The 13,778-nt window shown below is 40.3% G+C and overlaps 2 protein-coding genes across 4 annotated transcripts in view; one reads left to right on the forward strand and one right to left on the reverse strand.

The window, feature by feature from the left end:
- CRACR2A (calcium release activated channel regulator 2A) overlaps positions 1-4,435 on the forward strand; it is a 50,645-nt gene extending 46,210 nt beyond the window's left edge. For all 3 annotated transcript variants that reach the window (XM_086609675.1, XM_086609674.1, XM_086609676.1), the window contains exons 18-19: positions 1,337-1,413; positions 2,281-4,435. In XM_086609675.1, the coding sequence (XP_086465801.1) occupies positions 1,337-1,413; positions 2,281-2,371 (168 nt within the window). In that variant the 3' untranslated portion in view covers positions 2,372-4,435. The remainder of the gene's footprint in view (positions 1-1,336; positions 1,414-2,280) is intronic.
- A 6,181-nt stretch (positions 4,436-10,616) lies between these two features.
- The window catches only part of PRMT8 (protein arginine methyltransferase 8), a 50,072-nt gene continuing 46,910 nt past the window's right edge, over positions 10,617-13,778 (reverse strand). Inside the window, exons 8-10 of the mRNA XM_086610681.1 lie at positions 13,522-13,672; positions 12,660-12,781; positions 10,617-10,797 (exon numbers count right to left, since the gene is read on the reverse strand). Coding sequence (XP_086466807.1) covers positions 10,714-10,797; positions 12,660-12,781; positions 13,522-13,672 — 357 coding nt within the window. The 3' untranslated portion in view covers positions 10,617-10,713. The remainder of the gene's footprint in view (positions 10,798-12,659; positions 12,782-13,521; positions 13,673-13,778) is intronic.

Below are 13,778 nucleotides of genomic sequence, written 5' to 3' on the forward strand. Positions count from 1 at the left end.
TGACTCCCCCTCCAGAGAAGGACCTGTTTGCCAGACTGACAGAAATCATAGAATCATGGAATGGTTTGGGTTGGAAGGGACCTTAAAGATCATCTAGTTCCAACCCCCCTGCCACGGGCAGAGAAATCCTCCACTACACCAGGTTGCCCAAAGCCTCATCCAGCGTGGGCTTGAACACTTCGTATCGAGTATAAAGTGCTGTCTTTCACCAATTCCCCCTAGCCCTGCAATTTGTTGAACAATCCATTCAGATTGATGCCAGCATAAATTTCATGCCAGGGTTCCTCTGCTCTAGTGAGGAAGATGTAGTGGTAGTATCACTCTCTGCTTGACTGACATCAAGTAGCTAGATACAAATGAAAATAGGCAGATTGTTATTTCCTAAGCTACTGACTTATTTATTTGGGTTTTAAGATACTGTCATAAGTACAAGTAAGACACATAGAAAAGTGGAAAGTGAATAAAAATTGAAATCTGGGTAGGTAAAAGGGCATGTGCTCATACCATAGAGACAATGTAGGTGAGCTGCAATGTAATATCTTGTGGAAGTAGTGGGATATCTGTTTTGGAGGGGGTAATCTGTCATTCCCTCTCAAGCTTGTCCTGCCATCACAGCTGCCAGGTCAGGCTTTTGTGCAAATCATCTCTTGCATTTGCATTTACTGTGATAAGGCTTCGGCTGAAGTGCTGAGAATGTCTCCAGGGCTTGATCATTTACCTGTTGTTCTTAATTGCAAAGCTCCCGGGGGCTACAAAACCAAAAGCACAGGCTGACTTTGAAAAAAGTGGCAGAAAAAATTCACAACTATGAAAAATGAAATAGAATTAATCTGTTGTCATTTTTTTGCTGAGGTTTTTAAATGGGCATTTGCTGGAAAAAAAAAATGGTCTCGAACTGTTGAATACAGAAACATTGCTGCTGAAGCTTTCCAAGGTTAAAAAAGAAAAAAAAATCACTGGAATAATTTTCACCTGCTTTGTCAAGCACTCAGTGATGTACTAATTGCCTCATCATCACAAGGAGTGTTGACAAGACTGCAGTACCTTAGAAGGCATGTTTGTGTTCCAGCCTTTGAGAGACAGAGATCTTCCAGCAAAAGCCACTGTGTAGAACAAATGTCTGCTAAGAAATGCAAGTAGTTGTTGTTTGGGAGGCATCCTTGTTCTTCTGTTGTTACTTTTTACTGTTAGCTCTAGAATTAAATCCTAGTTTTGCCTGAGATGATCTATTTCTGTTTCTTTATTTGCATATTTCACTATATTTGTGTTGCTTTTTTCAAGCTGGGGTGAGAGATTGTGCAGAATTAATTTAAATGGTTTCTCTGTTTGATTCTAGGATTACAATTTAATTTTTTATGAATGCAGTGCATATTCTGGCTACAATTCCAAAAAATCTGTACTTCACTTGGCTAGGTAAGAAGAAAACACCATCTATGAGTTCTATATGTGCCTGACTTCCCTGTCACTGGTGATGGAGTCACTTCTGGTTGTTAATTTAGTTTGATGGGAACTTACAGTGATGAAATATTTGTTCCTTTTAAACTGGTCCGTAGCCTGACCCTGTTGCTCCAGCTGAGTGGTTCATAAAAAGTCTTGTGTAAGCTAGTGAAGGTCTGTACAGACCCAGAAACACCTGAATTGTTGCTGGGAAAGCCGGGAATGTTGTGATAGTTTTTGCAGAAAGTTCTTGGAGGTTTGGAGAAATATGCTTGGAAAGGGATACTGCGGAGTTCTCGCAGCAGAACGTTGGATTTCATTCTTTCTTCCCACTGCTTGTTACAGCTCAAAGTCTGCCTGGGGACTGGGAGAGAGGGAGAGGTGGGCTTTTGAAATTCTACCAAGACTTGGGGTAAAACCACGGGTAAATCTGGCCCCTCTGAGCTCCTCACAGGGGTGAAAACACTGGTAATGAATTGGCAGATCTTCAGTGTTGTTGCTGAAGTTAGGCAAATTTTGTCAATGTGCCGGGTCATTGGTAAGTGTCTGGCTAGCCAGATATGGTTTTGGTTTGCTTCAGCCTCAAAAAAACCCAAAAAGTCGCTAATTTGAGTCTCTGTAATATACAATAAATGCGGACAGTCAGCACCGACTACCTTTTTCTAACTCAATGACCAAAGGCAGTTTTGTGATGGAGCCATCATAATTGTGCTTGTTTGTTTGTTAGCTTACCAAATTATCTATTAATCTCTGGACCATTTTATGGGCTTGGGGGAAATGATCTTTTTTTTGATATCTTTTGGATATTACTTTTTTCTCAAATGTATTGTTTCTTTCTCCTAGGATTTTAAAGGAACACGAAGATCAAGTGAAAGAGAAAACCGTTGAACTTCAGTCTGATATGACTAAAAGGTCTTGCTGTATCAGGCCATAAAATGCTGGGGCATATTTAGATCAGCCATACATCTCTACGACACTACGTGGCACCGTCAGATTTGCTTTATCGTCCAAATATTTCTTCTGTGTTCTGAGTGTAGATCTAAGTGAACCTTAAAATCCCTGTATGCTCTGATCTCCACTTTTCAAATGTTGTCTTTAGTTAATTGACAATTTATTTGGGGCACTAACAGTTTTATTCTGTTACCACTGAATCTTCCTTTGTGATCAGGCTTGGAGAAGCTGCCATATTAGTAATAAGAAATAATTTTATAGGAAGAACATGACTTGGAATGAAGTAAATTCTTAATGGTGTGGATGACCTGTCTTCTGAATGCTTCTGTTGATTTCAGTGCTCTTTAGATCTTAATTTTGTGCTTACCTTTGTTGCAGTTTTTTTAAAAATTGAAACAGGTAGCTGGCTGGTTGTTTAAAAGCAACACACCAGCCATTACAAAGTGTAAGGTGATATTTTAAAGCTGAGTGTGAAACACACGTGAACAAAAGATTGAAGAACTGTGAAGATCTTCCTAAGTAGCATTAATTAATTTATACTACAAGGTGTTGCCTACAAGTCCTTGATACGAAACCCTTCCTGACGTTTAGCTGTGATGAATTAGGTATGTTTGGACAGGTCACTGAGATAGCATCCACACTTGCCCGAGCTGCTGCCCAAGAAGCTGTTAGGTTTCCATGGTGAGGTGGTGCTGTGCAAATATCTAGTTTTGTTTCCAGAAACAGTGAAGTCCTGGTAGTGCAGTGCTTTACTCTGGCTCGTTGGCTTTGAGCAAATCAGCGTGTGCTCTTCATGGTGTTTGCCATGGCTGTATGGCGTTGTGTGGCAGAGCTTGCTCTGCACCTTTTTGGCTGCGGTGTCCTGTAGAAGTCCCAAAGCAATCTGTGAAACATTCTAATTGATTTACTGTCATGAGTGCTGGCTGAAAACACACACCTACATAGGGAGCTCGTTTCACTGGTGTAGTTGGTGGTAGTGCCAAGCATAGTATGGCTGACCAAACAGCTCCTTGTCTCCAAAAGTCTGTTGCCAAAGGTTTTCGGACAGGTGTTGGAGCCAGAATTTTCAGAAATAGTAGATCTTTTGAGGAAGATTTTTGAGACACTTTCCAGCATTTAGGAAGTGATAAAATATCACCAAAATCGAGTGAGATGTTGCTCCCTTTAGCAATGTTAAGAAAAAATTCCTCCTTGTAGACCAAATTTGTGACTGGTTTTTCAAAAGCATCTGCCATACAGCATTTCTCTTGGGTTTAACCAGGGCCTGTTAGCACTGAGACACAGTGTTTGAGAAATCAAGCCCACAGGGACATGTTTCAGAAAATCATGGCCCACTCTGAATCATAAGAAACCCTGATGTCATAATTAGTTTTGGGAGCCTTTACAGAATACAAACGAAAATAAGAAACTTGAGAGTGGGTCACCCAGCCAGCACATGATCATCAAGAGTTCCTGTTGGTGTTTGTCTTCACTGCATGGAGCTATTGTGGTAAGCATTCAAGGATGACTATTCATGGTGGTGTTTTGTTGGGAAACTGAAACCCATGGCATAACTTATTTCATTAAAATATCAAGCAAAACGATAGGTTTTATTATATGAGACTGCTACAGACGTTATGTTTTCAATCCGTTTTCTAAATGTTTCCAAGAAATTGTTTTTTATTTGAATAATGAATCAATTTGAAACTCAAGATGAAAGCTAAGCACTAGCTGAATAAATAACTTATTTTGGGATAAAAACTTCATCAGTAATTAATTATGCTCTTGGAATTTTGATCTGATCGAAGGTATTTTATCTAGTGCCAAGAACTATACGATAGAGGCTTGCAAACTTTCCTCTACAGCAATTCCTATATCCATACCACCACTCAAATGCCCTTTCCTATGAGTGGGGATCCAAACGTGACCCCTTTCCCTATCCGCTAGAAAAAACAGGATTTTCCTTCTGTCAGGAATGATCTATGGACCAAGTAGCTGGGATGAGGGGAAATTGTCCTTAACCAACCCAATAGTTCCTACAGTGGGATGGCTAGCTTTGTGGATGAGGGGGGAGAGTCCTGGATGTTCTTCACCTCAGCTTTAGTAAGGCTTTTGACACCGTGTGCCAAAACATCCTCATTGACAAGATGGCAAAGTACAGGTTGGACAACTGGACAGGTAAGTGCTTTGAAAACTGTCTGAAGGACTAGGTCTAGAGGGTCTAAAGAAGAGAAAGCTCAGGAGAGCTGAACTGCAGAATAGGATGTTCTGTTTTCCATGTTGACGATTCAGGGATCAGCTCAGGCTTGAATTTTGCTGACTGATGGGCTTCTGAAAGACCATGTTTGGTGATTCAGAGGAAGGACTTGGATTGTAGCCCAACTTGTGTTTTGTGAGAAGTAAGACTGATATTTGGTTGTAGTTATTGTCTCAAAGCTGACACGGTTTCTTTCTGTTTGACAATCACACCATAGTTCTCTCCAAGCTTTCTCAAAAAATGCTATCTTCATGTTGTTTGTGTCGTCACTTATCTCTAATGTTTGCTTCCACTGAAAAATGAGAAAAATATCAATCATACCAAGAAAAGGGAAAGTGAAGGGAGTCGGTGAAATCTTATCAGTACCTGTAGAGACTGGAAAGACAGGTAAAGAGAACAGCAGAGATATTAACACTTTTGAGATCATAAAACACCTTTGCCTTTCCTTTCAGCAATACGTGGACCTTGGAATAACTTTTTTGTCTAAAGGATGGGTGCTCTGCTTTAGCAGTCAGCTGTGAGCAATTATCTGCCTCTGTCTCTGCCTCGGCTGTGCACAGCATGTGTCTTCTTTACCCCCTCTGTGTCCATGCCCAGAAGCAGCAGATGAGTTAAGGGAACAGTCTTGCTCCCTGTAGGCACACTCAGTAGTACGTGGCTGGCTCACCTCAGTCAACATACTGTGCCCAAAATACCAATATTACGGGGAATCTCTAGCTGATGATTTAAATCTTTACTCTAAAACAATATATGAAAAATTAATTTAAAGTAACGTGTTTTTCTTGTACAACAAGGCTATTAGAAAACAAACATATTGTGGTATCAGATCTGAAACATCAAGTTTGTTTCTTTAGTAGCTTTTTAAAAAGATGTGTAAGTGCTGTGAAGTCACAATCTTTAGGAATTTTAGGTATGATCTAAAAGATTTGTCTTCCGCCCACCTGCCTCTGTGCTTTGGGGATTAACATCTGAGATGATCTCTGAGAAATGTTGAAAGAAAATGTTAGAAGACTAGAAACCTCCCACTTTTCCAGTTGGAACGAGTCTGTGAATGCACAATGCCTGTTGAGAAAGAAATCACCTGGCCTTGCTCTATGTTCAAACTAGGCAAGTGCACACCCTGGCATAAACTGGCACCTCATATGCCAACCTGAAAATTGCTCATCAGATGTGTCCTCCATGCCTCCGACACGACACAGTAAGAGAACCTGAAGTTCTCTTTAATTAGTGACCCCTGGAGTTACATTCTTTGCCATACCTGTAGATAAATTTCCTTCCTGTTAGAAGGAGAGCAGGGAGGAGAGGTTGCAGGTGGATAGGTGGTGTAATTCATCTGAAAGGCTGGGATGCAGTCAAGGGTTGGAGAGAGGAGCTAAGGAGAGAGGGGACTAAGGTGGAAACTAATTGTATCTTCCAGTATCTAATGGGGACTTATAGTGAAAACAGAGCCAGGCTCTTCTCAGAGGCAAGTAGTAAAAGAACAGGAGCCAACAGTCCCAAATTACAACAAGAGAAACTCCAGTTAAACATAAAACTCTTCCTTGTGAGATGAGCACAGCACTGGAACAGCTGCCTGGAGAGGCTGGGGAATCTCTGTTCTTCGAAGTGTTCAGGACTTCTCTGGACAAAGCGCTGAGCAATGTGAGTGAGCTCTGAAGTGAGTCTTTCTCTGAGCAGGCACTTAGACTAAAGACTTTCAGAAGTCTTTTCCATTGCAAGTTAGAATAGCAAAAGAATTCCATCTCCTCTGTTTTGCTATCCCCTTTGCATTTTGAATACCTTCTTTTGTCCCCCCTCACCCCTGCTCTCCGTATAGAGCAGGAGACACTGCCTGTGACTAAAGTCATCTACTCTTAGTCGGCTGAGAAAGGAGTTCTGACCTCCTGACTCCACTTGAACACGGAAAACTGGCAAACTGGTAAAAGGTAGGTCACTCTGGTACCCACATGGATGTGTTAGATCTCCCAGTATGCACCGTACTTGAAGTTACTGCTTAGACAACATGTCCTCTATTACACTGAGTTCCATCTAGGCGACTTGGGCAGTGTTACTGACAAGATGTTTCAATGACAGCTCATATATCTGGTTTTTTCTGTATGTGTGGGATGTATTTTACAGGTAAAGGAGAGTGACTTGGATCATCATCTTAAAGTGGGGATTTAGTCTTCATTATATACATAGAATACCATGTACCCTTTATAAAATTACCTTCTGAGTGTAATTAAGTTTCTCTTGATTATTTACTGTATGTGGTAAATTAATTTATAAATTAATATTAAATTTAAGACAAATCCTGTAAGAAATTATCTATGAGAAGTTTATTCAATCTAGCTCTGTAGTAAAAACATGCTGTCTCAGGTAAATTTTTGTCTATATGCTGGACCATTTCAACCTCTATTAAAAGTCTAAGACAGGGTAAAAAGGCTCTAAAATTCCTACTTCTTCATATAGGAAGGTCCCCAGAACAAGCCCTGCAAAAACCAAACCAAATCAAAACGGTGAAACTTGAAGGACAAGGGCTAGTTGGTGCTGGGAATAAGAAATGTGTGTGAGAGTAGAGTCCTACTGTACTGTTGTGTAAAGAACCTGGAGAACACAGAGTGGCCCTCTCACCTCAAGACACTACCTCCTTAATCCTGCAAGCACTGCAAGTGTTAATTGCACTGTGCCTTTTAGAGACGTGCTCAATATCTGGCTTTTTTCAAATGCTCCTTTGTGTTTCAAGTCACAGGACAATCCCCGAGAAGAGTTTTAGTAAGATTCAAGATTAAGATCTTAAGAACAGAGTCAAGGCAGAAGCTACCTGCTTTCTCTTTTCTCCAGTGCTGCATGTGTTACTCATCAGGGTTAGTCTTTTGTGTAAATACTGTATTTCGGTTTCTTTCTCATGCTCTGTACTCAGCTCATGATCTTTTCCTTTCATCGGGAAGGACAAGAAAAGCTTTCAACAGAAGCCTCTTTGAGATGTGAACACTCATTTTGTCGTTAGTATTTTAATGCAAAGCTTTAAATATCAGTGGCTTGGGTTCAACCTTGAAGTACATGATGGACTTGATTATTCAAGCCTTGAGAAAGTTAGGCTCAGGCTCTGCCGTAGTGACCAAGATTGGCTGGATGGCCTGGAGAAGAGGAGGCTGAGGGGAGACCTGATTACAGCCTACAAATACTTGAGAAGGGATGGTGGGGAGGTGGGGGAAGGGCTCTTTACATTAGTGATGGGTGATAGAACAAGAGGAAATGGGTACAAGCTTAGTCAGGGGAGGTTCAGGTTGGATGTTAGGAAGTATTTCTTCTCTGAAAGGATTGTCAGCCACTGGAATAGGCTGCCCAGGGAGGTGGTTGAGTCCCCATCCCTGGATGTGTTTAAGAATAGGGTGGATGATCTACTTAGGGATATGGTTTAATGGGGATTAGGGACGGTTGGACTCGATGATCTCTGAGGTCTTTTCCAACCTAGAAATCTATGAATCTATGAAAGCCTATCAGCCCATTGCTCCTGACTTGAGAGCCCTTTGTGTATCTTGTTCCAGTAATGCTGACCTAACAGATCCTATGTATGGCCAACTCATTAATGCTTTCAGAACACCAGTGGTAAGTAACACCTATAACGGCCTTAGAAAGCTAAGTTTTGGTTTTGATCACTGTGATTTGAAGCTACTCAGCCCTGCAGTAGGCTCTCTCTGTTCTTTATGTGATGGAGAAAAACATGATGGGCTTTCGATGTGAAGAAAAGCGCAAGCCAGTTTCCCAGAGCTGAATCTGACTGAAATCTGGCCATCACCCCAGAACCATGCCATCGACAACATCAGCAAGGACTTCATCTTGCCAAACTGAAGGGAATGGGCACTTGTAGTAAGCTGGCAAAGTGGCCTCTGTTGAAGAGCCCTACATTTCTCTGTCATTGGCAGATGAGGCAGAAACAGCAGTACACAGCAGTGCTTAAAATACCTCTCAAACTCATTAATGAGCTGTTCTGATCAAGGAGGTTTTTTGTGGCTTCTTGTCCAATGCTTTCTGTCAGGCAAAAATGACACATTCTCAGTCAAGGCAGGCAGACCCTTGTGAATTCTCTTTTTTCTTTCTTTTTTTGAAAACAAGATAGGCTTGGTTTTTTCCCCTTCATTATTGTTTTGATATTAAAGATGTTAAAGATTCATGTAGTGGGCAGGAGAGGTGGATGGTTGGAAGTGCTGTCCAAGTGTAAGTTACACAAACAAAGCAAGAAGAGTCTTTCCTCTTTCAGCTGTAGCCAGCTCGGTGATTACTGGCAAAGATGAAAACATTGCTTGAGTATCTTGATATAATGGAGGGGGCTGAGGAAAAAAATCTAGTAGAATTCCTTACCTTTAAGCCCTAGAATTACAGAAGTGTTAGTAGAAAGGGGCTTCTAGAGGTTTTTCTGGTTGAAGCCGTCACTGAAAGAACAGCCCATGTAGCTTTGAACTGATCCATTGATAACGACAGATAAAATCCTTGTGTTTGGTGAGGACAGTTGTTCATCCTCGTTCCAAGAAAAGGAAGGACAAGTGCTTTAAAACAGCAGTGACAAAGTACATGGCAAACATATCTTTTACTGCTGAATTACAGTTTAATTTCAGTCTCCATAGATACCATGTGATACAATCCCTAGACCATAATCTTTAGACCATAAGAAAACAGAGGCACTGTACAGTTTATGCGAAGGGAAAAACAATAGAAAGAGGTTTCTAAAAAGTGAGAAGTTGACAAAATACATCTTCAAGTATGCTTTATTTGCAGGTGATTAAAAATATTTTTTAGGCAAAAAACTAGCCAATCTTACCCAATACATGATGGAACATGGTTTAGTGCCTAATGCCAGAGAGACTGGAAAATAGGTAGGTAGGGCTGATGATGCAGTTTTTGACAAGTTACGTGTGATTCCACGGCCAACATTCATATAGTAAAAAGACTTGATAGATACGTGTGAAAATTGTAAGCAGTTAATATTTTAACCGTAAGCAGGAGATATTTTGAGAAAAACAAGGGGTGTAAGGGGAGGGGGAAGCTACAGACATCTTTAATATCAGAAGCCATAGATGTTTTTTGAAAGACATAAGCTTGTTCCTGCAAATCACTGCGCTCTTGAGAATAGTATTTGCAATTTAAAACTTAACATCACCAAAAGGAAACAGTAATTCCTATTTAAAAAAAAAATATTTTGTATTAAGTCTCTTTTAAAGAACTGAAGTATGGCATGGCCAAGAAACATGAATTACCCACTGTTTCAGAGACTTGGCATTCATCACATTTAAATACTAGGTGTCTGATTTCAGGAGGTCTCATGCAAAATCCAGCTATAAAAACTCACCACAGAATATTTTCAAGGATAAAAAGTTCATGTTTTTTAAAGCTCTGACAGACATCCAGTTGTGAAGGTGAATTTTAAAACTAATGGTCCACGTTTTCCAGAGGACATTCAAAAAGATAGTTGTTGAACTTTCTGTAAACGCCCAGCTCTTATCTACACTTTGCATGGAGTATTTACCACAGCCATAACTTTGGACAGTTAATGGAATATATCACTGCCTAGAGTCGTGCCAGAGGTACCATCATTGTCTTTCCAGAACTCCATAATGAGAATTAAATAATCACAAAACAAATTCCTATTATGAAATGACATTTTTTTCTTATGTACTATATATATTAGTTGGTATTGAATGTAAGTCCAGTAATACTGTCACAGTAATGTGCTGTAGTCGTCTTTCGTAGTGAGAAAACTGCCCTAATCATCTTTAACATGCAAAGCTTGGAAGAACCAGAAATTCACAGTAAGTAGTACAATTTGTATATGCATCTTCTGCCGTCCTAAACTTAACCAGAACACTCAAGACTGTTGCTTATTTTTCCTATATGTTTGACAAAAGCTACAGTTCTGTATACTGTACATTCATGGTAGCGTCCCAGCCCCCTGTACCATCTGCAAGAAGGATCACATGACCACTTTCCATCAGAGTAAACATTCTAGTATTGAATATAATAATCTTGTGAACAGTTGTTCCTAGCTTGGAAGTTCAGCAGGTCAGGACTTGATAAATTTCTCCTTTTCATCTCTCTTGTCAGGTTTCTCGCTAGCGCATTTTGTAGTCATTAGATACTGACATTTCACATAGCTGTCCTTTAAAATCCAAGTCTACGGTGAAATCCAGGTCACGCTGTAAAAAGATTTAAATGTAAGAAAGACCATTAAGTTCAGTGTATGAATTCAGTTAGCATTGCTCAGGTGGAAAAGACCTGCAGGTTCAAGAGATACCAACAGTGGGTTCTGGTTTGTTTAGGTTTTATATGTTGCTAACACGGAAGGAGCAGGATATGGGATGTGTAACAGCATTCACCATACAAACTATGTTTAGGGTGTATTTGTGTATTCTTCTTAAGGCTGATTTCGTGTCCTGGTCGCAACTAGGAAGCTGCTGAAATGATATGTATGATATCTGGTAGCTGCTGTGCTATCATACATATTCTATAACAATTTTTTGGAATTCTCAAAAATTAGCCAGATACTCTTAATCTAGGGTAAAGGGCTGTCACACGAGGAGTTATTCCAGAATAGATCTAGTAAACTTCCCATTGTAGAGAAGCCCATGGTCATTCTTTATCTTACAATGACTTTTTTTGGAAAGAGGCACTGCCTACACCCTACAGAACAAAGCAGTCTCTCTACAAGCTCTTAAAAGGCTTCATGTTCCAGAAGAGCAAAGCACTAACAAATCCTTTTGCACCAGGGTGGTCTCTGTCTTACGATAACGACCAAGAACATGTTAATTTTGGCACCCAACTCTGCATTCAGGTGCTTACTGCTGTGCAAACAAATTTGAAATTTTGTCTTCGTTTTTCCCTCAAAAGAAAATTGATACGTTCAACCCAAAAGAAAATGTTCCAGTTCTCCAAGGACATCATAAAGGTGAGAAACAACACTGTTTTCCTCTACTTTCACAGGAAGTGTGAATTCACTCACTTCTGGAGTGAATGTGTTTGTCTTAATGCCAAGTTTGTTTTGTGTTTATTTTTTCCCCTGTATTGACACTACTATGAAAACCATATCCAATCTGTGTTTGGTACAAAAAAAAAGAAAGTAATGCAAAACAGGAAGGTAATGAATGCTAAGATTTGCTGCAGTCAACAAATGCAATATTTCAGCAATTACAACTGCATGGATGGATTATAACGAGGTTATTTTAATGACTGTATGTAGTCCTAGAAAATGAAGAGACTCTGCTCGAGGTTTTTGGCAGAAAATGGTGCCACTGCTTCTGCCAGGAGCTGTAGTTCTCATGTCATGGTCTTCTGTACAGGCACGGGTTGTCCATCAGACCATGTCTCATATTCTCCTTACAAGTTAACAGCAGCACTGAATAACGATGTACTTGGTGCAGGATTCAGCCCATAGCACAGAAACTGAGAAAGTTTTCACCAGTCATGACAGGGTGATACCCATCATGCTTTAACTGTAGTCTTAAATAAACCAGCTATGTTTTCTGTGGAAAGCCACAATTTTTAATCAACCATTTGGCTTGATTAGTGAGTTCAGGTCCATTTGATTAGTGAGTTCATACAGACATTCAGCTGAAACCTGTTGCTTGATTTCCTAAAGCTCTTGGGCACTGAGTGGGAAACCTGGCTGCAGGTGTGGAACTGGAGTACTTGGTGTTGATGATCCTGTGTTGGCAGAAGATAGTTTACCACTGATTTTAGTGACAGTCTGAAGAGACTCTTGCCTACTTGTGTCACAAAATGAGAGCCAAGCTGATGGCAGAGGGCAGCTGACTTGGCCATGTACTTGAATGATTCCTTCCTTCCCATGCTGGCTCGCTTGCAGGCTGAGCTCTGTAACATTACAACTGCATCATCATTGTTGTCACCAGCTTTGGTGAAGCTGTGACTAGAGCTCTTACTCATAAACGTGAATTTGGAGCCTTTAGCATGCTCATTGGTTTCCTTATATGCATTTGATTTACTGTTGATTTATAGTTTGTGATCAACAGAGTCGGAATTAGAATCAGTGATGCTAACTCACCACATTTTTTGCATTTGGTTTCATGGATATAGTCCCATAGATTTCTTCTCCTCGTCTCACAGTTAAATAGTCCTCTAAGTAGAAGACAGTTTGCTTCCAGTGAGTATAGGGAGCATCAGGTGCTAAAAAATATATATGGGTATTATTTATAGAAATTTCATCTTTGTCTTAGAAATCAAAGTAAGACTTGGGAACAACTGGAAAAAGCCTTTCTTCTCAGAGAATGCTTTAGCTCACACGCTATATTAGCAAACATGCTTTATGACAACACAATTCTATTGACTGCCAGTGGGTTGTCTTCTGATTTTCACCAGTACATGTCACATGTGAATCACACCCAGCCAGAAGGATTCCACAAAGGGGGTTACTGGGCGTGATGGGCACTTTCCTGATGCTTTCCATACAAGCCCCACACATTCAAATTGGGGAGTCTTTACCACAAAGTACTTTTTTGATACTTTTTTGATGGTTTTGGTCTAGACTCTGAGAGAAGCAAGAGCTTTTCTTGAGTTTAGGATTTGGAGGAAACCAGGATGCAGAGCTGCTCTCTCTCACTGAGCCGACAATTCCCTGTCTAATCTGAGAAACTGGCACAGGATTTAGAGGAAACTGGTGGTGAGATTAAACTCCTGGGTCATACCTCCTGCTGAGCTCTAAGCTTGGTAGCCATTGAGAAATCCTGTCTCTGTCTTTCAGAATTCCTCCAAGCAGCTGTTCTTTCCCCACCCTGCTCACTTCCCCCAAAAGTGACAATATTTTTTATCACTGACATTGAAACCTGGCGGTACAGTAAACCTCCATGTAACATCCTACCAGGAGCACTGATAGCGACAGAAATGAAACTAAAAGAAATACAGATTACCTGTAGAAAATCCCATCTTCTTGTGACACTTTGTAAATTCTATATTAAAATAGGTGACCAGGGCATGAATGTAGTCATTACGCTGAATTTGGAGGCAGAACGCAGAAGTAAATGCCAATTCTTCAGTCTTCACTGTATAAATATCTACTTCCTATTTCGAGGAGAAAGAAAGAGACATTTATATGCAGATATCTGTGGCTGTGAGGTAAGTGTTCAATGATGTACTTAAGCATTTTATTTAATGACCAGCAACAAAG

This window comes from Tauraco erythrolophus, chromosome 4 (assembly GCF_009769465.1).
Source record: "Tauraco erythrolophus isolate bTauEry1 chromosome 4, bTauEry1.pri, whole genome shotgun sequence".
Classification (NCBI taxonomy): domain Eukaryota; kingdom Metazoa; phylum Chordata; class Aves; order Musophagiformes; family Musophagidae; genus Tauraco; species Tauraco erythrolophus.